Source organism: Haemaphysalis longicornis, unplaced genomic scaffold (assembly GCF_048455015.1).
Source record: "Haemaphysalis longicornis isolate Haplotype H1 unplaced genomic scaffold, Haemaphysalis longicornis Haplotype H1 scaffold_10, whole genome shotgun sequence".
Taxonomy (NCBI): Eukaryota; Metazoa; Arthropoda; class Arachnida; order Ixodida; family Ixodidae; genus Haemaphysalis; species Haemaphysalis longicornis.
This window is the reverse complement of record NW_027526204.1, coordinates 138180919-138205907: the sequence shown is the minus strand read 5'-3', so window position 1 is coordinate 138205907 and position 24989 is coordinate 138180919. Positions and strand designations below refer to the sequence as shown.

General features: G+C 49.5%; 1 protein-coding gene across 6 annotated transcripts in view; it reads right to left on the bottom strand.

Annotated features, from left to right (window-relative positions):
- Positions 1 to 24989, bottom strand: part of Tfap-2 (transcription factor AP-2) — a 361095-nt gene that overhangs the window by 13258 nt on the left and 322848 nt on the right. For all 6 annotated transcript variants that reach the window (XM_077690940.1, XM_077690941.1, XM_077690936.1 and 3 more), the window contains 2 exons: positions 21538 to 21598; positions 11350 to 11676 (listed from right to left, as the gene is read on the bottom strand). In XM_077690940.1, coding sequence (XP_077547066.1) covers positions 11350 to 11676; positions 21538 to 21598 — 388 coding nt within the window. The remainder of the gene's footprint in view (positions 1 to 11349; positions 11677 to 21537; positions 21599 to 24989) is intronic.

Sequence of the window (24989 nt, the reverse complement as noted above, 5' to 3'; positions counted from 1 at the left end):
ATGGACGTCGACAGAAGCGGCGGCGGAAAGGGAGGGAGGCGCGTTTCTCAGGCGCCGTAGAAAAAGCACAAGGCAAGCAAGCGAGATGACGGTTAAATAAGAAGGCAGCCGACGACACGGCTCCGAAGAAGCGAACAACGCAGAAGGGAAAAGTGGGCGACGTTCGGAAGCCGCCCAGCTTCGAAGAGCGCGCAGAAAGCGAAAAAGCAGGCATCGCATCGGCCGAAGAAAAGTGAAAGGATCCCCGAAGGGATGTGGGCAGGCCGGGCGTGAGAGCGTCGTTTGCTTTTGACTGACAGCGTCCTCGTTCGAGCGGGCGTACAAAAGGCGCGCGGAACACGTCGAAATAAGCTTTCGCGAAGGACGCCGCCGCCGCAGAAAGCTGGCGAGATACCCTTAACCAATCGGCCACTGCGAGCGGGAATCCATCTTTAACATTCCTGGGATCGCGCTGTGGTGACGCGTACTGCGCTTGCGTGTAGGTTTCTAACTTTTCTGTTCTTCCATTTTTAGTTCTCGCCTTACGTTCTTCCATCCGCTACTATCTCCAGGGCTTACTGCGAAGGCTGGTAGGCTGAAGGAAACTGATGAGACCCCTGTACTTAAACATCGTTCGGACCTCACAGCAGTAAACCAAATTTGAGACCCGTTAGAGTCGTCTTAAACGGCGCATTTGTCTTCTGTAATAATTATGGTTCTTTCCTGGTGCGATGTACGTCAGTCTTCCCGTTTTAATGCAGTTTTCTCAACAGTAGTCCAATTAAGCGACCTTCTGACTTGCTGGTAATATCGACAGCGGCCTACATCAGCGCAGCTACAAACCCGACAACAGAAGCGGAGTACCAAAGTCGGTGTACATGATTCACTCACCGCAAGTACCGTTTACACTTTTCCTTCATTCACGACTGCACAAGTTTTACGTACATTCATGGACGAATGAAACGCTATGACGAAACTATGAACACAAATAGCGTGATTTTCTTCCATGGAGGGCAAATTGACGCGTGTAATAATTACAGTAACGAAGCTCGAAAATCTGGCGTTAAAAATATAACAATAGCTCGCCATTATTTCACCTACACAAACAGTATTTTCCAATGTTGCGTGTTGTGGTTCATACTTTCGTGTTCTCATTTCATCTGTCCATGACTGCACCCCATTAACTAATTCGTGTTTACCTGGCATGGGGCAGCGCTTTTTTGCGTTACGTACGGGAGCGTTTCTCTTCTGCTTTTTATCTTTACATACGCTTACTGGATCGAAACGTATATCGCAGCTCGTACGGATCCGTTTTGGGCAAATCCCTGCAGAGGAAAAAAAGGTGTGTATGTGTGTGTGTGTGCGTGTGCGTGTGGGGGGGGGGGGGGGGTATCCCCACCCAACGGATAGCATCCACGCTAAAATAGAGTGTTTTTAGCATATCGTTACCGTGTTTGCGTTACCGTTTACCCTGTTACCGGAACCCGGAGTTTGATGAAAACGGTAGGACACGTTTTGGCACACCGCTTGCGGTTTTTTTCGGCCGCCATGGAGCAGGTAGCGACATCTGATGAATGAGTCTCAAAGCAAATCACGCATAATTTTATGCTCATATCTATTTGCTTTCGTTTAAAGTAGCTTGAATGTTTCACTTTTCGGGTGAAGCGTTCACAATAACAGTAGCCCTGAGAGTACTGTAGCCATAACAACGTGTCGGTGGCGCCATCCACCGAGTAGAGTTAGAATCAAGGTAAAATCGAATTTGCCTCGCGCTAAATATTTAGGCATGAAATTGAGAAAATATTTGTAGTAATTACTCAGTAACCTACACTACCTTGTCCAGCACAATTCTGGAGGCCTAAAAGCACTTTGCGAGCTCAGAAACTTATCTGAACTATTTGATGCGGGCAAGGCTTAGCACGAGTAGGGGCGGCCGTATTGCTCGCCCATCTGAAAAAAATAGTCGTCTGCCGTTCTGCCGAGCATTATTTAGCAAGAAAAAACGTAATAAACAGCATCAAGTAAGATTACTTTTATCGGCCGTGCCAAGCATAACGCGCCGAGCGCACTGCATTTGCTGCAATCAATACGCGAGGGTACACTTCGTCTGCTCAGGAAGCTCGGTGTCGACGGTAAAGCCTGTGCCTTAGGTAAGTTACCGTTCGCGGTAACTCTCGCGCATGCGCAGTCGACTCCCGCAAACACGGTAAACGGTAACGTAAACACGGCAACGCTACGCTAAAACTCTCTAATGGTGCGAACGTTAATAGACAGACCACTCGTGCCAGAGTCGGTAGGAGGCGGTCTTTGAACCTTCACTGCGAAAGATGAATGATTCGTTTGTTCTTTTCCGCCCTTGGACACAAGCAGCGACGAAAGCTTATTCCTAACAAGGTTTCGCGCAGTCGCGGTCACGGCGCCGGCCCAGCGAGTTCACAGGTCAAAGGTCGTGTAAGAACAGAACGCGCAAAGCAGAGGCAAACAAGCGGCGAGAAAGAACCGAGACAACTTGGTCGCAATAATCGCCCAGAGCGACAATGACTCGATCCTCGCTACGTATCTCCTTGCACGGTGTTCAAGGATCTGCCAGCCCGCAAGCTCACCAGGTGAGCGAAGCATACGGTGCGCAGTGCGCGAACATGTCCACGCTCACACCTCTCCCCTTTCCCCTCGTCCATCTCCACTTATCAAACGCAATTACACGCAGGCACTCAGGGTGATGGTGTGCGCCGTTTTCAGCGAGCCGCTATTATGAGGTCTCGGGGAAACGCGCCCGTGTGCCCGTCGGTTCCAAGCTACAGCGCGACCCATGTGTGCCCAAAAGGGGCGCTTCGCTCTCCTTTCGTCCTCTTAGTGCAGCCATTTAGATCCACCCAGTTTTAATTGCCAGCGGGCCGCGGAGACGCGCTCAAATGCGGCCGAACTGGCCGGGCGTCGCATCGTTGTCTTCATTTTATTTCGGCCCCATCCGAAGGCGTCGCTTGTCCTCCACGCAACAAAAAACAGGGACTCATTGAGGTAATCGAAATTCCCGTACATGTGATCACTCCCGCGATCGACGGGTGCCCGAAATTACAACGCTTGTATGGAGCTTCGGTCCTACGGCAGCCCTGAAAATTTAGCTAAGTGTCGCGATAATTCGGCTGCTCGTAGCCATGTCTTGACACTAAAATGTTGTTGCCTTTCCCTGACAGTGCAAAGCGTCTGGTGGAGCATTCGTCCATTTTCGTGGTACAGTTTTCGCGGGAACTGTTTACTCGACCCAAACAGCATGAAACGGTTCGGAAAGATACCAAACGTTTCACACTAAGATAAGAGAAAAAAAAAAAAAAGAAAAGAGAAAGGAAGCGATCGTCGGAAAAATATATCAACCACAAAGATGGCAACGACACTGCTCTACATTCTACCACCTGTAACTCAGCTACCATTGAGTGGCGCAGCTAGTCCTTTGCCAAGCATCCCCCCCCCCCCCCCCCTTCCCCTTTCGCTCTTTTGGAATACAGTCACCGACCGTTTATACGGACGCCGAAAATTCGGACACGCTCGTTTATTCGGACACCTTCGCGGCACGGCAACTTGTCCCATTGAAGTACACGTATATCCAGGACCGATAGTTCGGACGCCGCACATTACGCCGTTTGATTTTTCGGACTCCATCTTCGGTGCTCTTGGACTTTTCGCCGCCGAATACCACCAGTGGGTTGCAGTCCCCGGACCAAGGTGTCATCATGAACTTGAAGCTGCACTACCGATCGCGCCTTCTAAATGGTGTGCTGTTGTGTGTGGACAGTGAATACGTTGTAAATAAGCTGTCGGCTATCAGCATCCTGTCTAATGCTTGGAGGGCAATGACGCAAGACACGATACGCAACTGCTTTGGCATGCGGGATTCGAGGTTGGCTCTGAGGACGAGGATAGTGACAGAGTCTGCAGAACGCCACAGCTGAGATGCCGCCTGCCGCAGCATCCGAGATTTTCGATGACCTCAGTGCTAGCGGTGTCGATGTTGGAGCGGCTACGTTTGAAGGTTTCACCAACATCGGTAGTGTCGTGCTGCCGTGTGCCGAGTTGGATGATGACGAAATCGTACGCCAGGTCCTCGAACCGGCGCGGGTGGACAGCGACTCCGATGATGACGCGCCACCAACGCCAGAGGCATCAAATACTGATCTAGCGCGATCCCTTACAGTGCTACTGTCTGCCTACAGTGGGGAACAAACGCTGGCGGAATAACAGGCGGACTTAGTCGCGCGTAGGCGTGCGTGGGTACAGACTCACATGCATACATTTTTCCAGTCGTTGGGCCAATGAAGGTTTTTTTTTTTTTTTTCCAGTGAATCCTTTTTTTTTCGGACTCCCGATTATTCGAACTTGTCGGCGGTTCCCGTCGAGTCCGAAAAAAACGGTCGGCGACTGCATTTCGGCTGCGTTTCACTGAAAAGTGTCTACGAATACCGAGCACAGCATTTCTATAGCCCAATTATTAATTCTAAAGCGAAGCCTTGCTATACCTCACTGATGGCGTCGAAAAGCGGGAATGCACTGCAGGAAAGCCAGCTTTACACAAATTATTTCACAAAACGGTGATGCTTATAAGTGAATGCCCATCAAGCGCCTCAATGAAACAAACGCTTCCCGTGGTCGGAATCGAACCTGGATCCCTCGCGTTGCGAAGCCGACGTTCATCGGATTGCGTCATTCACGCACAGCAGAAGCAGCTTGGATTTTGGCCGGGAGAAAGCTTCGCGTTTTAACCGTCTTTATCTGAAGAAAGCCGCTTTGATATTTTCAATTGGGATACTCTCGTTTCAGAAGTTATGTTGATTCCTCTGTCATAGGAATCAGTAAAACACGAAAGTGAAATGTGCAGCGAAATCTGAAGTGAGCATCATTTGCGGGTCGGCGGCTGTCTCGTGAGTGTGCTTGGTGAGCGACGTCCTGCTGGCGGGTCGCTTCAGCAAATGTGTACTGGCGTCATTTCCGGGACGCATATGACGTCAGTGATCTCTTGGTGCATCCTGGCATAAAACACTTTCGTGTTAAAATACAAAACCCGAAAACGAACAACCCTAAGTATAGCGTACTCTTTAGCACTAAAGGTTGCTTCCCCGCAAGAAGACCCTATGTGCAGAGGTGCACCCTGTACAGGCCGCTTGCTTCGTTGTACTGGCGTCATTTCCGTGACCGATATGACGTTTGTGAAATCTGTGTATCCCGGAATAAAACACTTCCGTGTTAAAATACAATTTACAGATACTGCTTCCTTCACGAATGTACGCAAGTTATTATTTGCCTTCTCCGCAGAAACTGCGTGTGTTCCACCATGTCTGTGCAAACTTAAGACCGCCACTGCCTTAAAACCACCAGAGCACACGGACAATTTTTCTTCCATTTGGCAGTAAACTAGTACGCATCGATTAGTGTCCACATTATCCTACTTCTGTAATCCAAGCTGCAAAGAACACACGCCAGAGAAATTGGGCGCACAACAGGTATACGGACCAAATTATCGATGAAAGTGCAAACGCTCGAAGGAAAACTTCGTGACTTGCGCCGTATAATGCGCCCCGGCACAATAAAGATTTGCTCAATTACCCGGCGTGTCTGCGACGAGAGTGAACGTTAGTGACGGAGATCGCGGTATAAGGGAGAGCAAATCGGGTCGTAATTGGAATTGCGGCACTGCAACGCGGAGCTTATGCAGGTACGCAGGCGCGTATACGCCCCCTGATTTCAAGAGGAAATCGGCTACGATCTGCGAAAACATCGGTTTTATGCCAGGGTGATCGATTAAATCGCGCGATCTCGCGCCCTCGTATACAATGGCGTGTGAAGAGGGCAGTGAGTCCACGGTATAAAAAAAGTCTCACAACGCCCGGAGCGTGCTCGGAGCTTCTATTCGAAATCAGCACCGAGGAATTTCGGCCAATTCGGCCATGGCCGGATCGCGCGCACACGCCCGGTTCCGCAAAACAAAGACACCCTAACAACAGCGCGAACTGTACTCCGCTATCCTTCCCACGAAACAAGCGGACGTATAAGCAGCAACAACAAAAGTACCGTAAGCGACGAGGAGATAAAAACCGGTCGAAACTTGAAGTCAAATTTGGCGCGCAAATTGGGACCCGGATGTGTTTACGGCGATTAAGTGCGCAGCCGTGGGACGAGGAATTGGACGCGCAAAGACAACGCTTTGGGGACGGCGGACTGCAACAAACAAGGCGAACTTTTAGCACTTGGCGGAAAAGTTGACGTGCCTCTACCCAAATAATATGTCTCGTTCCTGGCAGCCCAATACCAGAAAAGCATTGACGGACTATGCCAATACGGAGGTTTTGCGCGGGAATTTAGAATTGTTGGAGGCAGTTCGCATCCACTTCGCTTTGTGCGGTGCCGAGGGAGAAACCGGTCCGCGGAGTAATGTCGATAAGAGATTGTGCGGCGCTGATTGCGCGGGGCCTAGGCGGATTTTCACACGCCTCTAGAAGCGACCCAACTGTCAGCAGGCGCTTTGAAGATGACGCCGTTACTCGCGCGCGAAACTGCGCGGCAGCTTGCGCTTTGCCGGCAGAATTTTAAGCGTGCGGCAGAGAAGGAAATAAAGGTCGTAAGAGAAGAGTGGATCAGTCAGTTTCGTCGCTTAGAAAAAGCTGTCGGATAAAGAAAGAAGATACTCCTGGAAAATGGTAGGAAACGGCCAAAAATCGCGAAAAAAAAAATAAAACAGAAGAACCAGGATTAGGCGCTACACGAGCCAAGCTCATGCCAGTGTGAATCGAACACGAGCACGCACACACGAAAGGGCGGCGTACTATGCGCCGAGGCGGCACCCACGACGTATATGTGCTCTTAAGACTCGAGATTAGTTCGTGTGCCAGTTAACCATCGAAGGCTACTGTAAAACCAACTGCCTTACTGACAGTAGCAGAACACACTAGGCTAGACTAGTCATCTTCGGGTTAAAGAAACCAGTTGCTCAGTAGGGTGCTACCCGTGCGAGGCAGGCGCGTCCTATAGCCGCAGTTGTCCTGAGCTAATTGAGGAACGTTTCCAGTATGCAGTTCTATGGCCGTATGATCGAACAGTTTACTGATGAGTGATGGCAATGAGTCATGCGCAACATCATTTGAGGTCTGGGCAATCACGGCGCTACTTTTCAACTCGCGGACAAGTTTGGTACACTGATAAAGTGTTATGTAGTTAACGAAGCCCGTGAAAAGGAACAGCTCCAGGGGAAGTCAGCGCCCAGATTAACCCTTCGCGCCCCAGTCTTTGTATACAGTGCCGTCCTACGTGGGGCCTAGATCGCGCGCATGACAAACGAAGACCGGGATGATGAGCGGGAGGCAAAATTGCCTGGTAAAATCATTGGAACGACGTTTCTAAACTAAAGACCAACAACACTGCAGACGATGTGCATGTTCACCATAAAAAAAAAAAAAACGAAAGCACAAAAAACTCACGAACGAAGGAACGAACGAACGAACGAACGAACGAATGAATGAATGAATGAATGAATGAATGAATGAATGAATGAATGAATGAATGAATGAATGAATGAATGACAATAATTCAAGTTATTGAGCTGATAATTGTCAGAATTTCGCAGGCCGCGATGGAGTACTGAAATTTCGGGTAATGGATTCATTATAATCAACAGGGAAAAGAGACCGGTGCTTCGAGTTAAATAAAGTAGCGAGTTGATTGGAAAGCCGTAAAACCTGCCAAGTGAACCGCTCCGCTGTCAGCCGAGGATTAAACGCCGGTGCACTGAACGGCCACAAACTGGCCCGGCGAGTCCCCAAAGCGGATCCTGCGTGCAACCGTCCGCGACCGTGGCAAGGCGTCCGCAGTCGCAGCTCCGCCGCGGTCACACGTTTATCTCTCCCACAGGAATCGCATAGCCTCCGCTTTTCGTATCAACCGGAAGTCATTTCGTCTGGTTTCAACATTTAAAGGAAACGAAAGGTCCGTGAAAAGCAGCAAGCCTGTTCCGTGCAAAGTGCCCAATAAGAAGCCCTTGATTAATGCGTGACGATGTGCACTCAATCACGGTTCAACAATGAATTTCCATAACAGTGCCATTGGGAAACCTTACGACATTGCCGAGCTAGTTCGAATGCTACGGTGCTACTGCATGCAAGAAAAGCGATGTTGCACTGTAGTCAAAGCTCAGTGAAGTAGACGCCAAGAAAGACGTGCAAGACCCGATAGAATTGGGTTTTCAAATCTGACTTTCTGTTTCTCTTTCCTTTTTGCGCGAGAAGTATTGAAAAGGCTATTCTTGCGTCGGCTGAAACCGTTACTCGGCTCCACGCGAGACACCTCGGCTCTGCACAGGAAACAAAATCATATTCATTCATTCATTCGTTCGTTCCACATACGAGCCAACTCGGCTCCAGACAGAAGACAAAATTATATTCATTCATTCATTTGTTCCACATAGGAGAGATTTCGGCTCCACACAGGAAACACCTCGGCTCTACGCAAGAGACAAAATTATAATCGTTCATTCATTTGTTCCACATAGGAGAGACTTCGGATCCGCACAGGAGACACCTTGCGTCCACACGGGAGACACCTGGACTCCTCACAGGAGATATAAGCTCATGTACGCAGCTCGCACTGCGGTACTTGAACCACATCTGTTCGATTCCCAGCAGCATGCAGCAGCCGCTCGAACTGCATGGCAACATTAGACCTACAATGTAGCAAGTACAAAGGCGCGTGTTTTGAGCCAATGAGTGCTCCGTCGTGTGTATACGCACTGCAGCTATCTGAAAAATGCCGCACGTCAAGAATATAAAGACGCCACGCAACAGATTTCTGTTGATTATTGGAGGAGCGTTAAGGGGCCTTGTCTGTTGAGGTTGGTCGCGCTGACCTGCGTAACGCTGACAATATGCAGCGCAGTGCGCGTATTATTTTGCTTGCCTTTCCCCCCGTTCCACTTTAACTCTGTCGCGACGTTAAATCGCAACGATATTCACGCAGTGGATGGCATAAACACACTGCACCTAACAACCCCAAAGCCCCCTCCTCCCGAGCCTAGATCACCGTTACAGACAACAACTTGCGGGCAGTAAATTAATTGCGCAACATGGCAGCGATCATCACGAGACATCGGTGGCGAATGGCCGACAACTTCTCTCCGGTCGACCTCGAAGGTCGCATTGCGAGGCGGACTTCATCGGTCACTCGAGTCACGGCGGAAGTGCGGAATGTTGTCGAGGCGCGGCGCTTCGATCAACGCCAGATGGCGCAACGCGACTCAGAAAAAAAAAAAAAGGCAAGCGTGTTGCGTACCTGCCACAGCAGCCACGTCGGATCGGATGTGGATATCGGACGCAATAGGCCATCAAAGATTTCGCGGTAGAAAAGTTACGAAACGCACTTGTCCGACGGAGAGAAGAAAAACACGCGGAATCGTAAAAAAGTGCGGCATGCCAGGAAAGAGCAAGTTGATCACGAGAACTGCTTTCTTGAGAGTTGACGGTTTAGAGGAGCGCATGAGCGCCAAAAATCGGATAAAAGTCCGCCGATTCGCGGTGGTTCTCTTTTTCCAAAGCCGCCGCGCGCCCGTCCAATCTCCGGCCCGAGAGCTGGTGCAAACAAAGCCGAACGTACGGACGACGGGGCTCCTCAGGACGAGACGTGAATGCCTCAGAAGCGGTCCGTGCGCGAAGACAGTATGCCTGGGTGCAGCGTATGGCACTTCTTCCTTTAGCGGCGGCAGACTCTCCGAGAATCGGCGATATTCAGAAGGCGCTGGATGCGCTGCCACTGACTTATCTTTACGACCGGCCCAGCCCGAACCAAGATAGAGGCGTTGCCTAGCCGCGAACAAATGATCTCCCGCTTGCCGCGTCTCCCTCGACCAATTACGAGTGCTCCCTGCGTGGCGCGCTTCGAGGACCGCCGATTGTTTAGTCGTAAATCGTACGGCCCCAACAGATGCGCAGGATACGCGCATGAACTGTTCCTGCTTCGCTCGCTTCGTTCTTGCTGTTTGAGCTCTGCCAGGATCGATCCAGGAGGTTCAGCTCTGCCAAACCAAACACAGTGGGTGTCGATCAGTCGACCTAGAGGGGCTTCTGCTGTCGCTATCGTTTCGGTGATGTGAAACGCACCCCAGCTGCACCCAGGCCATCTTCGAGTTTTTGTGTTTTTGCGCGTACCCGCGTGAACCCAAGGACACGTTTAGCATAATCTCGGAATCAATAAAAATGCATTTGCCAGTATTGAGGACCGCCTAGCGGGATGCAAAAACTTTCCATTTGGCGCTCGCCGTCAAGATTGGACTGCACGAGATGGCAACGTGCTCCCACGACTGCACGCGAGTGCGTCACATTGAAGCACATCGAAGGAGTTGATGCACATTGAAGGAGTGCATCACATTGAAGCTCGCCTAGAGGCACATCGTTCTCACGACGACTATTCAGAGCAAACAACCACCCGACGGACTTAAGCCTCGCGCTGCACAACGTGCACAATGGCATACAGCCAGTGATAATGTCAGGGGCGACATATAAGGCGAGTTCCCCTATATATGGCAATCAAGAGAGATCAACACACTCAGTGTCACTAACGGTCACACTCGTCGCAAGCCGCCGTGGTAGGAGACCTTTATTACAGCCTGTGGCACAGCCCGTATAAGTTCCATTGCGACAAAACACGGGGAATACCCTCGCAGGCCGCTAGCTATGCCTTCTAGCCGCTAAAGGGCACCGCTACCCCACGGGTCTGCCAGACTGACCTGACACGATTCAGTACGAAGCACCGGAGTACCACTTGCAGAGCAACCCATTCACGCTGCCCATCGATTGGGTCTCTAACCGGACTGATGGTGGTACTCCGTGGATGCGACAGTGCCGTGCAACCTGGATGACTTGGCCAGGTCATTAAGATCCATACGTATGCATGTTTTCCACAGTACGAGACGTCCCACCTGTGTACACCGAGAGCACCAGCTTCAGAGCTAGTGAACTACGACCCACCGGTTGGTGCACGCGAGGCACCACTTTGAGGCGAGCAGCAAACCTTGAGACCATCACGGACGCCATCCATCAGGTGTCAACTTTACGTGTCTTGGTCTTACAAATGGCAAGCACGAGGTAAATTTGAGCTTGTTTACGCAACCCCCTAAGCACCAAACCCGCAAGAGCGAACGGTGCAGTACAAGCCTCTATAGGACACACTTTCAGCTAACTAAATTTCCGCTGCCCAGCGGCTGGGCAATATGCTACTCGTGTGGAGACGGTTTTCTGACACGTGATGCATTGCTTAAGAGCTAAGAAAGAGTCCTTGGGCAGTGGCGAAACCAGCCCTCGTTCGTGGCTGCAACCGCACGTGCAAGGAAGGAGCACGTACCTTCGACCAGAGAGGTGAGCAGAGTAACATTGGCCGCCTTGCGCCGACCAGCAGGTAGGTTGAGACCTATCTTTTCCAACTTCTCCCGCAGCGAGCGGCCGCCGTTCTTGGACTTTGCCCGCCTGAGCACGCCCCCGAGCAGCGAGGCGTTGAGGCACTCGGGGGGCGACAGGCGACGTTGCACCTCGCCCACGGTGACCTTGTACTTGGACGTGGAACTGAGCAGCGACAGGCGGCCGGGCACCGAGCAGAACACGTCCGTCGGGGACGTCACCGCGCTCATCACCATGTCCTTGTGGTTCTCCGAGGAGTTGCGAGCCTTCATACCTGCGAGGAAGGAAGGAGCGATCACCGTTACATTCGTCGTCTCGTGGGGCATCGTCCACATCTATGTCGCACATCGCTATGGCCATGATCACTATGGTCGCTGATGCAGCACTTGTTGTACTACTTGTTTTGATTCCTTACTTTACGTACTATATGCTTGATATAATATATCAGCGGCACATCACGAGAGGAAAGGGTGCGGAAATCGCCCCTCCCACAAGTGCACCTAAAAGTAGCACTAGTGCATTCCAGCTCCATGGTATCCCTCGTAACACTGCCCCGACGTCTCCGCTTTCAACGTGGCTCTGCACATGCGCAGGCGTTGCTTAGCAGTGCAGTTTTTTTTTTTTTCTCAATACGAAGCACGCGCTATGGAACGAGCGCAGTCACGTGGGTTTAGGAGCTGTTTAGCGGCTACAGACGCTGCCGACGCTGGCTTTTTCGCTCAAAGGGGCATTTATTGCTTTCGCTTTAAAACGTCGCGCGTCGATGCAGCAAGAGCACCAGTTTCAGGAATGCAGAACAACTGAACGGGCGTGCAAACCTGCTAGAGACGGGCGCCGTGGAAAATAGAGACGCCGCGAGAGATATTTACGCGTTATTTGGCACACAAAATGAATACTCGGCTTTCAGCTTATCGCGCTTCACCCGAGAAGCCCTTTCCAGAGCGGGAGTCACTTTGTTTCCAACGCGCCGCTTAAGCGCACCGAATCCGTTCAAGCGCCAGCCGCGGGCTACAAGACGCTCGCCGATCGGGCCTTCTGTTTCGCAGTCGATAATCGGAGCAGACAACGCATTTTCTGGATCTTTATTTTTCGTCTGCCCTCTTTTCCTCGCGAGTCGCCGACGACGGCGACCGTTTTCTGCAGTCGTCTGCATCGCGGTGTGCGTGCACGCAGGCACGTCTGCAGCGCGTTCAGCTTCGGGGTCGCCATTTTGAATCGACGGCGCCATTTTCCGCGGAGCCCTTGTTTTTGCGGGTGCGGCAATGGCGCTTCCTACACGCGCACACGGAGGCAGCAGCAGCAGCGGTAAGCGTGGAAACGGCGGCTAAGTTGGGTGTGGCATGTCGCGGCCGCCATCGCCTTGAACCCGGCAAACGGGACAATAAAGAAAGAGGGGAGGGGGAGAACGCCATCGCCGCCGCGCCGTTCGGGCCGGTCATTAATCCGGTCGGTCTCACCGTCATCGACACGTTTATTAACCCTACCGCCATTAGAGAGCACCGAAACCGAAGCACGCGGCGCTGAATGCACGCGCTGCAGCCTGGTCAGTAATTAACCAAATGAACAGCGCATGCGCGTGCAGCCCCTAAATTCTGTTCGCGCGCGCAGCCCGAGGAGGCGATGCTCTTGTGTACCCTACGACACTGAAGCCGCGTGCCTGCGTGGCGGTAATAGGTAAACAAATAGCGCCGTGAGAGAGAGTGCGGGATATTTATGTGCTCCATGTAAGAAGCAATAAAAAAAGCGGCGCGATATCATTCAAGAGCAGTATGCAAAGCTCAAGACGGCTGCTGAAGTAGCCAACGGCGTGTAATCTGTTCCCGCATCTAGGCTCAATTAGGCCCGCAATGCAATGGCAGTTTCTCTCTGCGCATACGGCAAGCAGGCGATGCGGCCAAGCCATAATTTCACAGCGAAGCTATTTATGGCTGTCGTTCTTTGCATTTTTTTGTTTGCGAGAGCAAAAACGCATTGCGGCAAAGCCAACTTTATCGCGAGTGCTCTGCAGTAAACGGCTGCAACATGTTTTATCAAAACTTTCCCAAAAACAAATTACACAGCTATAAATAGGTAGTTCACAGCGAAGTTGTAAATGTTGTGGAGAGAGGTCCCTCCTGTTGTCAACGCATGCGCCAATTTCACGGGACGGAAACGGCCAGCTCCATTTGTCTGCTGAGCTGAAACTCTAGACCTTAGAAGTTTCATTGGCTAATCACAAAGATATATAGTCACTACCATTACCAAATGATGAAACTAAACATTAAATACGTGTTCATTCTCTGTGTACGTGATTACACAACTTCTCTACCTTTCCAAATTTTCTCGGCTTTTTTTTTTGCAAAGTGTTTTGGGGGTGTGTACAGGCGCAAAACCGGTAATATGATGGCTTCAGGCTCCGGGAGTGGAGCTTGACGAATAAGCAGTCAAAAGAAAATAATAAAACTATGCGTGTATCTGGCCAGATAATTGACGAAGGCAGTCTGGTTGTATTTCTCTCTCCCTTTTTTTCAGTTTCCCCCGCGCCCCCATTTCCGAGTACCAGATGTTTGTATAATTTACTGCGAAAGGATGCAGCTTAACAGGCAAAATCCCCGCTGCCCTTGATGGCGTAATTATTTTTGATGCGAAAAAATCGGTGTGCTCCTGACTAGATTACAAATGGTTGCCTTTTCGTTAGGGTCACTAAGCATGCCTGGTGTTCAAGGCCTAGGACAGTTAAAAGGTAGTCCTTGTTTCACATAGTGGCTCACAAAAATTCCACGCACAAAGTTCAGCAGGCAGCTCTGATGAGCACGAGCACCAGCCGTGGAGACCTTGCAGTAAAAATAAAAGAAGAATCAAAAGAAAGAGGACCATGCGGCGTTCTAGCCTGGAGACCAACGCAGCAATAAATTTTGAGCGTCAGGGTTAGAGTATGCCCCAGTGTGCCAGACTGCTTGGTGGTTTCAGCACATTTACCGCTCTTCATATTCGCCTATATTTTTTTCTTACAGCGGAAGTGGCTCTTCGCTTGATTTTTCAGGCGCGCGTCCTCGTTTGGGGCGGGATTGTTTTTTATTATTATTATTTCATATCCCGTCGTCTTATTGCTGAACCGTGAGGCCTCAATATGAAACACCGCCGCCTGCCATGCGAAGCGGCATCAGGATCCTGAGAGGGACATCGGCGTTCAATCCGACTTTTCACAAGCGTGAGGAACAAAATTAACACATATCGGCTGCGCCAACACCGGAATACCATGCGGGAGCTCTTTTTCTTGAACTAAACTAGCCATTTTAGTGCATCAGGTTAGACATTGTTAAGCAGTTGTTAGACTCGTTGCTAAATAAATGTTTTGCAGGGGCGTTCTAGGATACTCATGTGAACATATGGTATGGTCAAAGTTCAAAAGTGTTACGCTTCTATATCGGGTATCCCCTTTTCGGTCAATCTCCCATGCGTATATATGTGTCGTAGGTGTGGTCTGTCGCGACTCGCGAGACGTTGATCCCCATTTATTTACTTCACACATGCGCATGCGGCTGCCGCAGCGTCTGTATCTACCGAGAGGGCTCAGGTTAGGCCCAATCAGCGTTTTTGTTTTTAATACAAATAAAGGCGCGATTCAGCTTTCTAGGCTATAAGCAGTGCTTTCGCAGTGATGTGTGGGGTAGCACCGCGATCCCTCATCTGGAACGTAGTCAACTCGTCACGTGAGTGAAGACGGGGAAATGAATCGTAGTCAGCATTGCGTAGATGGATACATAGTCCTGGTTATTTTTTTCTGTTTACTACTGGCGCTCTTTGGGCCTGATTATGACGACCTAATGCATCCGTTACTAAGAACCTTGGAGCAATGTATTGAGCCACCTAAATAACTAAACAAAAAAATTCTATACAATTTAGATCCTTCAAGAATAAGTTCAGCGAAGCCTAATTTCACAGCAGACATCCGCATTCAAAAGTCGTCGCCAACGGCGGTGCGCCGCGAATTAGGCAGCCATTTTTCACATCGACCCATTTTACAAACAGCTCGCACACCCCCGCGAAAAACAAAATACTAGTTGGGCTGCAGACGACAGCGCTAAGCACGCACGCGCGGCTTACGCTGGGCGTCGGCCGAGCCACCCGATCGTCTGCTGCCGCGAGCGGGCAAACACGCGCAGAGCAGACGATCGTCGTCCGGAGGGCGCGCAGCAGCAGACGACACGCGGCGGGGCCGTGGAGAGCAGCCACGGCGGGGTAGCCACATTTTGGGGTCGTGGCAATGACCAGAGCCGGCCGCCCGCTCGGTCCGAAATCATCACGCGCGGAGAGACCGATGACAATTATCATAAATTACCGGCGCCACGCATTAATCTCCACTGCTGCTGCTGCTTCCTAGAGAGATGTCTTGCTCCCTCCTCTTCCTCGAGTCTTCTTCCCTCCTCCCGCCTGCGCGCCGTTCCTTCCTCGACGTTTATTTCGCGGAGACGCGGTTTGTGCGTTTGAACAAAGTAACACTGTCGGGGAGAGAGGACTGCGCTCATTATAGCCTCCGGTTGCAGCGAGCGGCAACAGAAGCCCTACCAGGCTGCGAGGCATTACAATTTGATAAAATGTAAATAGCCGGTAAAGGTGCACATAAAACGAATTGTGGACACGCGTGAACTGTTCTTTATTTTTTTTATACGTGGGCACGGTCATTCTCCTTCACCGCAGATACACGAGCACTGGCAGCTCCAAGATGCCCTAGTTATATGCTTATAGATTCCAGCCCTATTATGCAAAACTTTAAAGTATTTTGTTCAGTACACGGGAATGAGGGCTCAATGCTTGAAAATGTCTGAATACCGGCCAAGCAGGAGGTTTGGTTCTTGTGCGCCTAATTTAGATTAATTTGACCTTGCTTCTGCCTGCGTCAAATGTATACACGAGCTTCACCCACCTCAGAAAGACTGGGACGAATCATAGACGCTGGGCCACTGTTCTGTCCTACTTGCTTTTTACTGTACAAAACAAGGAAAGCGAACACCTGTGTCTGTTGGAGCTGGATGCGGCTGCTTTAGTTACTATAAATTGCGAAAGGAGTCCTCAACTTACACCTTTACTTTAAATAGCGATTTTTCAAGGAGTGAGAGAGATAGAATGGTGATGTCAATCTTCTTGGACTGCTTGGCTGAACCAGGAAACTAATCAACAACTTCCGAAAACAAAACGAGATTGCGAAGTAGTGAGGTCATCTCGATGGTAGAAACGCGACAACGTTTTTTTTTTTTCTTTTTGCAAATTTCACTGTTGATAGCTCGCGTAGCGGCGGTTTTTATTTACTCTTTATTTATGCCCTGATATGAGGTTGCAGGCGGCATACAGTAGACGACCATTTTTTCGGACTCCAGAAATTCGGACTTGCTGGATATTCCGGAATTTCCCGAGGAATCGTCAGTTGTCCCATTGGAGTAATGTATATGAACAACGGATATTTCGGACAAAATAAAGCCAAAAGTTCGATTTTCCAGAAAAATTTGCCGCGATGGAGCCAGGGTGCGACTACAGGACGACGTCATTTTGAATCCTAAGCCATCTGGCTAGCTTCGGATTGGATGGGAATTGGCTTGCCTCCCGCAAAGTTAACAAACATTGATCTTCGAGGCCACAATTTTGCAAGTACGGACTGCGGCATAAGCAATCTCAAAACCCGGAAACGGGTCATACGGGGCCAGTTTTTTTTTTTTTGTTTCTTTAAACATTACTTTTTTTTCTGGACACCAGGGGACGCTGTCTTATAAGCAACATCATTATCAGGTTTGATTTGATTTGATTTGATTGATTGATTGATTGATTGATTGATTGATTGATTGATTGATTGATTGATTGATTGATTGATTGATTGATTGATTGATTGTAGGGTTTAACGCGCCGACGCAACGTAGGCAATGAGGCACGCCGTAGTGGAGGGCTCCGGATTAATTTTGACCACCTCAATTACTCAATTACCTCAATTACTTGACCACCTCAATTACTTGTACGTGCGCCGAAATCTCGAACACACGGGCGTTTGTGCTTTTCGCCTCCATCAGAAAAGCGGCCGCCACGGCCGCATCATCAGCTTTGTCCTGAGCCCTTTGTATAGTTCTTCAGCCGTAGATAAATGAAATAAAGTTCGTTTTTTTTTTTTTTTTTGCGACTCGCGGATTTTTTGGGCTGCTCTTTTATTCCGACTATTTTTGTTCCCCGCCAGGTCCGAAAAATCGGCCGGCTACTGTATATGGCAAAATTCGCTCCTAAAGGACGCAGAAAGATGGCAGTAATGAAAATTCAAGGATCTGATGCTGAGCTCTGTCAGTATAAAATTCCAAGTTGAACGGCGGTGATTACTGCTGCTGAATGAATGAATGAACGCAGCACTAGCAAAAAAAAAAAAAACGATAAGGTGCCTGCCTTTTTTCGGTTTAATCATGAATTCACTCACAACCTCAGGAAAATGCGCGTTCATACATGCGACCTTTCTTGTATTTGCTACACTTTATCTTGCATAACTAAAAGGGATCATTGATATCCCTATAACAATGACGACAAGTACCAGGCTCCCTCGCCCCAAAACCGCAACATTACGTGAATAAAGATGTGCCGTGTGGTCTCATTGATGTCATCCAATGCTCTCTTTCGGCATATTAAGTACTGAACAGGTTCCGAAACTTGGTTACGCCAAAAGAAGAGAACAAATTTTTTTGCCCCGTACCCCAGTTGGAAGAGAAGTGTTTTTATAAGTGCTTACATATTTTATTTCACAGTGTTCATTGATGCCGCGCCACCAGACCACCATCAAGGCCGCGAGAGAAAAAAAAAAGTTAAACGTTATGTCTATACACCAACAGAACCAACTAACTGATCAATTAATAGTTTACAGCCCGCTGTATCAATGGGTAAAAAATTTTAATCGCCTCTCCCGATGCCTGTTAATAGCTCCGCTCCTGCATTACAGCGGGAACCCGGGACAACTACTACTCTACCGCCTTGCTTTTAATGCCAACGACGGCGAAGCGGAACTGTCGGCGAAAAACGCGCGAGATTCGGCCAAGATAACACGAAGGCCGGAAATAATCTGAGCGAGTAAACAGGAACACAAAATACGAAGACGAGTTTCGTGTCCGGAGAAAGTACAGAAGAAGAAAATAAGCTGACTTCGGACCTGAAACAGCCACCATCAGCGACGGAGTCGCCAAGAAACAGGTTTTCTGGAGCGGGACCGAAGAGCTCGCAATTGAGCCGACGTTATAATGGGAAAACTAAACTGCGTCTCGTCCAGTTTTGAAGCAGTGTTCAGTTCACTTACAACGCGGATTACAACTGCGTCGTTTCTGTGCTTCTTTGCCGCTTTCGTTGACGATTCTCCGATGGTCCAGTTCAATTTTTTTTTCCCCGGAATGGGCTGTAGGAGAGGAAACCTGTCCTATTTTGGTTCCCAAATTGAAGATTGTAAATTGCATCCTTCTGTTTGGGAGCGCGATGCAGAACGCCATTAGTGTATGATTTGAAATTCTGTGAAAATGAAGTTTTGCTGCAATGTAGTCATAGACAAATGCAATGCGAACGCGAGAATATGAACCAGAACACAGAAATAGCGCGATTTTTTTCCCGTGCTAGTGAAATTGTCACGTGGCTTTATTACGGTTTGAAAGATTGAAAATGTGTCTCCAAATATACCACTAGCGAGCCTTTATTTTATCACCGCTATCTGTTTTGCGTGTTTTGGTTCATATTTTTGGGTTCTCATTTGATTTGTCTATGACTGTACGCTTACTACGCTTGGCTTTGTTGTTATATCATAACTGGGTTCGCGCGGAAGTTATGACCTCGAGAAGAAAGGGTCTGCCTTTGTGGCAGGATTTATTGAGTAACTCCATCAGTAGGGCATATGTCCACTCCTGATACAAAATTAGTGTGGCAAGAATCTCGTTTCCACAAGTTCCACAGATACAAATATTTGTATACACATGGACACCAAGACACATTTTTTTCTCTCTCTCTCTCCTTCCATCCTTTTCGCGCTCTATTTCTCTTGAGCGCGCGCGCACATGTGTGCTAGCACGCACACACGCACACGCACACGCACACAGAGGACGCAGACAGGTTCATCACGCAGCAGACTATACGCAACCTTCCATGGCTAAACCGGCCGCGCCGGCTACATCCCTCGCTCGTGCAGCAACGCTAACGCTAATTAACGCGTTTTTTCGCTGCCTTAACAACAGCCGGTCGCGCACCAGCGAGCATCGGCCCATGCTTGTACGCTGATATGGGGACTAAACGGCCAGGCCTCATTGAATTTTAGCGTGCGTGTGCGCGCGACGGCGTCGAGGGCTCACTCGATGCTGGCGGCTTCGGACCTGGGCGGGGCGACGCGGTCGCTCTTTGGCGGCACGCGACCGGAGCGCGGGGAACGCCAGCGAAGCGTGGAAGCGCCAGGAACAAGCGAGGGCCGGTCCCGTCGTGGATGGGTGCACGCTATGGCTCGCACGCGGAGCGGGAGTGTCGGGGTGTTTCACGCGCGCTAGGCGACACCTCTACCGTTTAATATTCTTGTACAAACTGGCGTGTCGACTTCTGATAGGAAGGTTGAATAGGCCTTGCAATGATGGAATGGCCCGCGCAAAAAAAGTGGCTTCTCCGCACAACAAGCGTTTTAAAGTAGGCTCCTTGCCGTACACTCTAGCCATGCAAAAAAGGCAGGCTCAAGGTAGGTCTACAGCGTTTAAGAGTAAACTGTTCGGTAATATGACGCGGATGGATCAACATATGCTGGGGTCCCCCACCACTCTAACAAGCCAAAATTAGACCTCCCGCAAGGCCAGACACAAATGCAGCACTGTGAGGAGTACTTCCCCTCCTTAACTGGCTCAATCATTGGTTCAGTATACAGTGAGAGAGGGTCAGAAAGGAGGCTCAAGAGCAAACTTGTAATGATGCACGTGTCAGAGCCGCTAGCAGCTGTGCTTGAGGTTCTCTACAGAAGGTTCGCAAAATGAAGAGAATAAAAATTATGCTGCAGAATTTTTCGTGTCAAACTACACCCACCAGTTCGGACTGCGGTCAGCACAAAAATATTCATTTTATTCTGTAGACTTTTGTTCATTTCTTTGCCTTTTGTATTTTACTACTCTTAATGATCTTAATGCAGCGAATAACTAAAATGAGATGTTAAAAGGCTCACGCAATCGCCGAAAAATGTAAAGACGAACAACATAGGTTACGTCTGCGGTATCAAAATGTTTCCATTATATTGGGAGCCAGTGAAATGCTGAGCAACAAAAATGGATTTACAAAGCACACTCTTACGGCAGGGGTTCGACATGTGACATCATGGCGACCGTTAAAATTTCAGCGGCGTACAGGCATGATGCAGCCCCCCGAAAAGATAAGAAAAATTCGCCGAATACCCTTAGAAGCACTGAAACCGTCAACCCATAGTTCAACACACCCGAAAGAAGCGTGAAGTGACAGGCCCCGGTGATAAAGACCTCCAGACAACACTCGATCACCACGGGCTATAAACATAAACGAGTGCGGTCAGCCGTGCAACCTCGCTCCAAGCGCACGCGCAGCCCTCGCCGGGTGTCCGGTGGCAGCAGCCAAGAGCACAAAAGGCGGAGAACAAACACTCCATGACGCTCATGGTCCATTTGCCACACGCGCCCCCCGCCCTCCTCCCCGGGAAGCCTTTCTCTGCTGCCCAGCTCCGCTCGACACAATAGCCTTTGGCCACAGCTCGGTGACCGCATAAACTTTCACCGGCCTATCGTCGCGCGGGCGGGAGAGGTATTTTTATGCCGTTTGGAAGCACACCTGACTTGCCGGGACGCATTTTTCACGTTGGTGTGTGATGTCACTGATGTACTGACTGAGATTTTCTTCCCTACCTAAATGGATTTCATTATGCTACAAAAACATGCGCGTAGCTTATAAAATTTTCGTTTTATTACGTGTGTGATGCTGAAGGCGTCAAGTTATGCATCATTAAGTAAAAAAAAGTATTCTTCGCCGCAAGTTGCAAACATGATCAGCAGCTTAGATAGAATTACAACGAGTGTCAAAGTAAGAGTCAACTTGGCTTAGTAAAAACGTCTTATAAGACTTAAGTTCCACCCTTATTGTTCAGAACTTTCCAGGCGCTCACCTTTCCGTATGACGCTATTGTGGTCGCTCCCAAAAAGACTGGTGTCGTCAACGCTTCCCGCCTGGAAAAAAGCAAAAAGAACGGGAGAGAAGAATGAGCCCGTGAGTAAAATTACGCTCGGTAAGGCAGCATACTATCCAATAAAATTCAATTTGCTTGTTTATTCGGGCACGTAGGCACATACATCTCTATATACCGTATCGGGGTTCCGTACATATACGGAGTTATGGGAATACAGAGTTCAGACGGAGTATGGAACGCTGAGGCGTTGCTAAACAAGGTTTTCTTTCCGAAAACGCGGGAGTCGCATGATTTCTCACAATAAGAACGTTTGGCATAGTTGGTGTTTTTGTCTTCAATTAAGGGCGAAATCATGCCCAGGATGTTTTCCGTATATATGTCGATACGGAATTCATGCGGACAATGATTTAGCATTTCTGGCAGTCTGATATAAGAACAAAAAAACAAAACAGTGTCAACTTTTTCGAAGGGTGAGCACTATTTCGCTATCAGTACCTTCGTTTTATGGCAGCCTTTGTGACACGCTAGGTGAGAACTCTTTATTCCCATAATTCCGTACACGGAAGGTTTCAGGAAGGGGGGTTGGCCAAAAGGAAAGGGAAGAGGTAGGTGGTTTATTTATCTCCTGGAGGGGATTCCACCTGCGAAAACACAGCGAGCATCCCACAATGCGTGCTCCAAGCATTATGCAACAATAACGGGCCATGCAAGGGTATACTGGTATACCAGGCAACAATAATACTGACGCGATTCAACGTTTACTGCGAAGTAAGTCTTACGAGTTGCCAGGGGATGCCGAACTATATACTTCGCAGTAACTGATGGGCAAGAACAGAGTAGGCGCACACGAAAAAAAAAAAAATTACAAATACATCGGGGTTCAATCAAATTGTACCATAATAGCATTTCACTTAAGTATTAGGTGTTTGTAAAAAAGGACTTCACGTCTCCTATGCGTAGGCTAATTTCGGGCACTGACTGGTGATGGCAGTGAAAATTTCACGAGGTCACAATCACTTGTGTGAACGGCCACTGGCTGAAAAAATCCCCAGCAGTAAGCACGCGTACAGCTAATCTTCTCCTGTATAAAATCCCCATTCATCTTGTACAAATCACCGAGCAAGCTTTAGCTGGATATTCAGTCTCCATTATTTCTATCCGTAAAACTTCCCGCACAGCATACTAAACACCCCATGCTTAAACCAATTCCGGCCCGCCCAATTTCAAGGCAAGCACAAGGGCACAGGCAGGATAGTTAAGGGGCCACAACTTCGGTTATATTGCGGCCATGACCGAAGTTCATGACGCCCTCCCTTGCCAGCTTACAGAGTTTAGATCGCAATACACCCCCACAAGCGACTGGCAGTGGCCGTGACCAGGGTATAGGATCGGATCGACAAGATGCCGACTCGACGGCGTGCACAACGCCGCTTAATCCGCCGCAGCGCCAAGGCAGTGCTCACAATTCCAGCTCCTTCAACGCGGAGCTCTGTGAGCACGGGGCCACCGCAAGCGGGCCACGCCGCGTGCACGCGAGGAATCCGGATTCGGAATGCACAGGCCAGTGCCTACAACAGCCTCTTTGTGCCGAAGTCAAACGGGCAGGAACAAAGCGAGGATCGAGTTCACCGCAGAGGCCACCGCATCGCTAAGCCGCGTATGCCTCCGCGCGACGGCTTTACTAACCGCAGTCTGCCGGCCTCGCTCGGCGGGAGTCTGCCCGTTGAAAGAGTATGTGTGCCAGGTATGAGGAAGGACTCGTCCACTCGCGAGATGTATTTGCGCTCTTTGTGACACTCGCGGTGGGAGAAGAAAAGGCCGGCCCCTCGACGATGGCTTAATTTGGTCCCTCCGTTTCTGAATGCCGCGGTGACAAAGATGGCCGACGCGATCGCTGATTTGTGCGTTCGCGCATGCGTGAAGCGGGTTTAAATACAGAGCACCAGTTCCCGCAGAACAAATAAAGGCGGAAAAGCAACACGACAGCTTCGAGCGAGATGAAATCACTGAGAGATGAATGACTTCAAGCCTAGCGCGTCTCTTTTTTTTTTTTTTTTTTCTCTCTTAAAGTGGGGTCCTCCCTCCCTTTTGGCGACTTGGCGGGGGTAAAAATTAAATCTGGACGAAGGTGAGTAATGATTTCAAGCGTTTTTTTCGGCCGGCCCGTCGGCGGGTCTCCACGCCCATCCAGAGAATGGGATCCGAAGCCGCTGGCATTGGTGTCAAAAAAGTGCTTAGCCGGCTCTTCGGGACACAAACGGGCCGGGGCCAGTCGACGCAAGAAGCTGGCGATTAATTAACGCAGCTGAGACGCGCCACTGAACGATGCACGCACGCTGGGACGGTTGAAGTGTTGACCCCGGCCCGAAATGTTCTCAAGATCGATGGCCTGTAGTGTGGACGACGAAAGCGCCCTCTGGGTCCTAGGCTGCCCGGAAATCGAATGTGCCAAATCTGGAGAAAAATTATGTGTGTACGGTCCCGTTGAATGATCGTCAACAATTTTTAATTGTAGAAGCAGTGCTGGGCAGCACACGTAAGTGCCCCATGTAGCTCAAGTGAGCTTCGATCATCGTGGTCAAATGCGCTCAAAATATTTGAACAATTTCGTAACAATTTTGTGCGTCTCGAAATCGAGGTAACTGAGCTTTACCTCGTCCTAACGTGCATTCGCCTATCACAGGCGCTTGTAACACCATTGCGTGTGCAAATATCTCGGCCATATAATCTAGCTTCTCATTTTTCTTACTGTCAGGTGAAGGCAGCGCTTGAAGTTTGAAAATATTTTTCGCTCATGCGCAATGAAACATCACATACTTGGCGATTAAATTCATCGCCGAGTCCACAGCTATACATAACAGGCTCTGTAACGTTGGCTTGAGGAGCAGGAACGGCTACAGCCTATCTCTCCTTAGAAGATCCCGCATGTCTCGTTTCCAAAAACGCGTCGGTACCGTATCAAAGTTAGTTTGATTCCCCGTGGAGCTGTAGTGATACTAATTGGTTTTGGGATCTTGGCCTCGCAAGTAAAAATCGACCGGCTTTCTTAAAAGTACACGCGCGATACCCGCTCAGTAAGAACAGCATAATAATCCGAAAACACGTGCTTAAATTTTTCCTTCTACACAGTGAAAAGCTGAAACATGCCTTTTGTTTATTTTCGCCGAGAGTAAGACTCCAAAAACATTCGCTGTCTCTCTCTCTCTCTCTTTCTTTTAAGACGAAAGTGCTTTATGCCGGGGCCCACCAAGATCTAACTGACGTCATATCCGTCACGGAAATGGCGTCGCCAGAAAAACTTCAATTGACGCGGCTGCGCCGGGAATTCGAGCCACGAACCCTTTCGCCGCAACGGGAGGTACGAAACGCGCTCCCGACTGCGCTATGAACAGACGCGTGAATAAGGCGACAAATGCGCCTTATATCCCTTA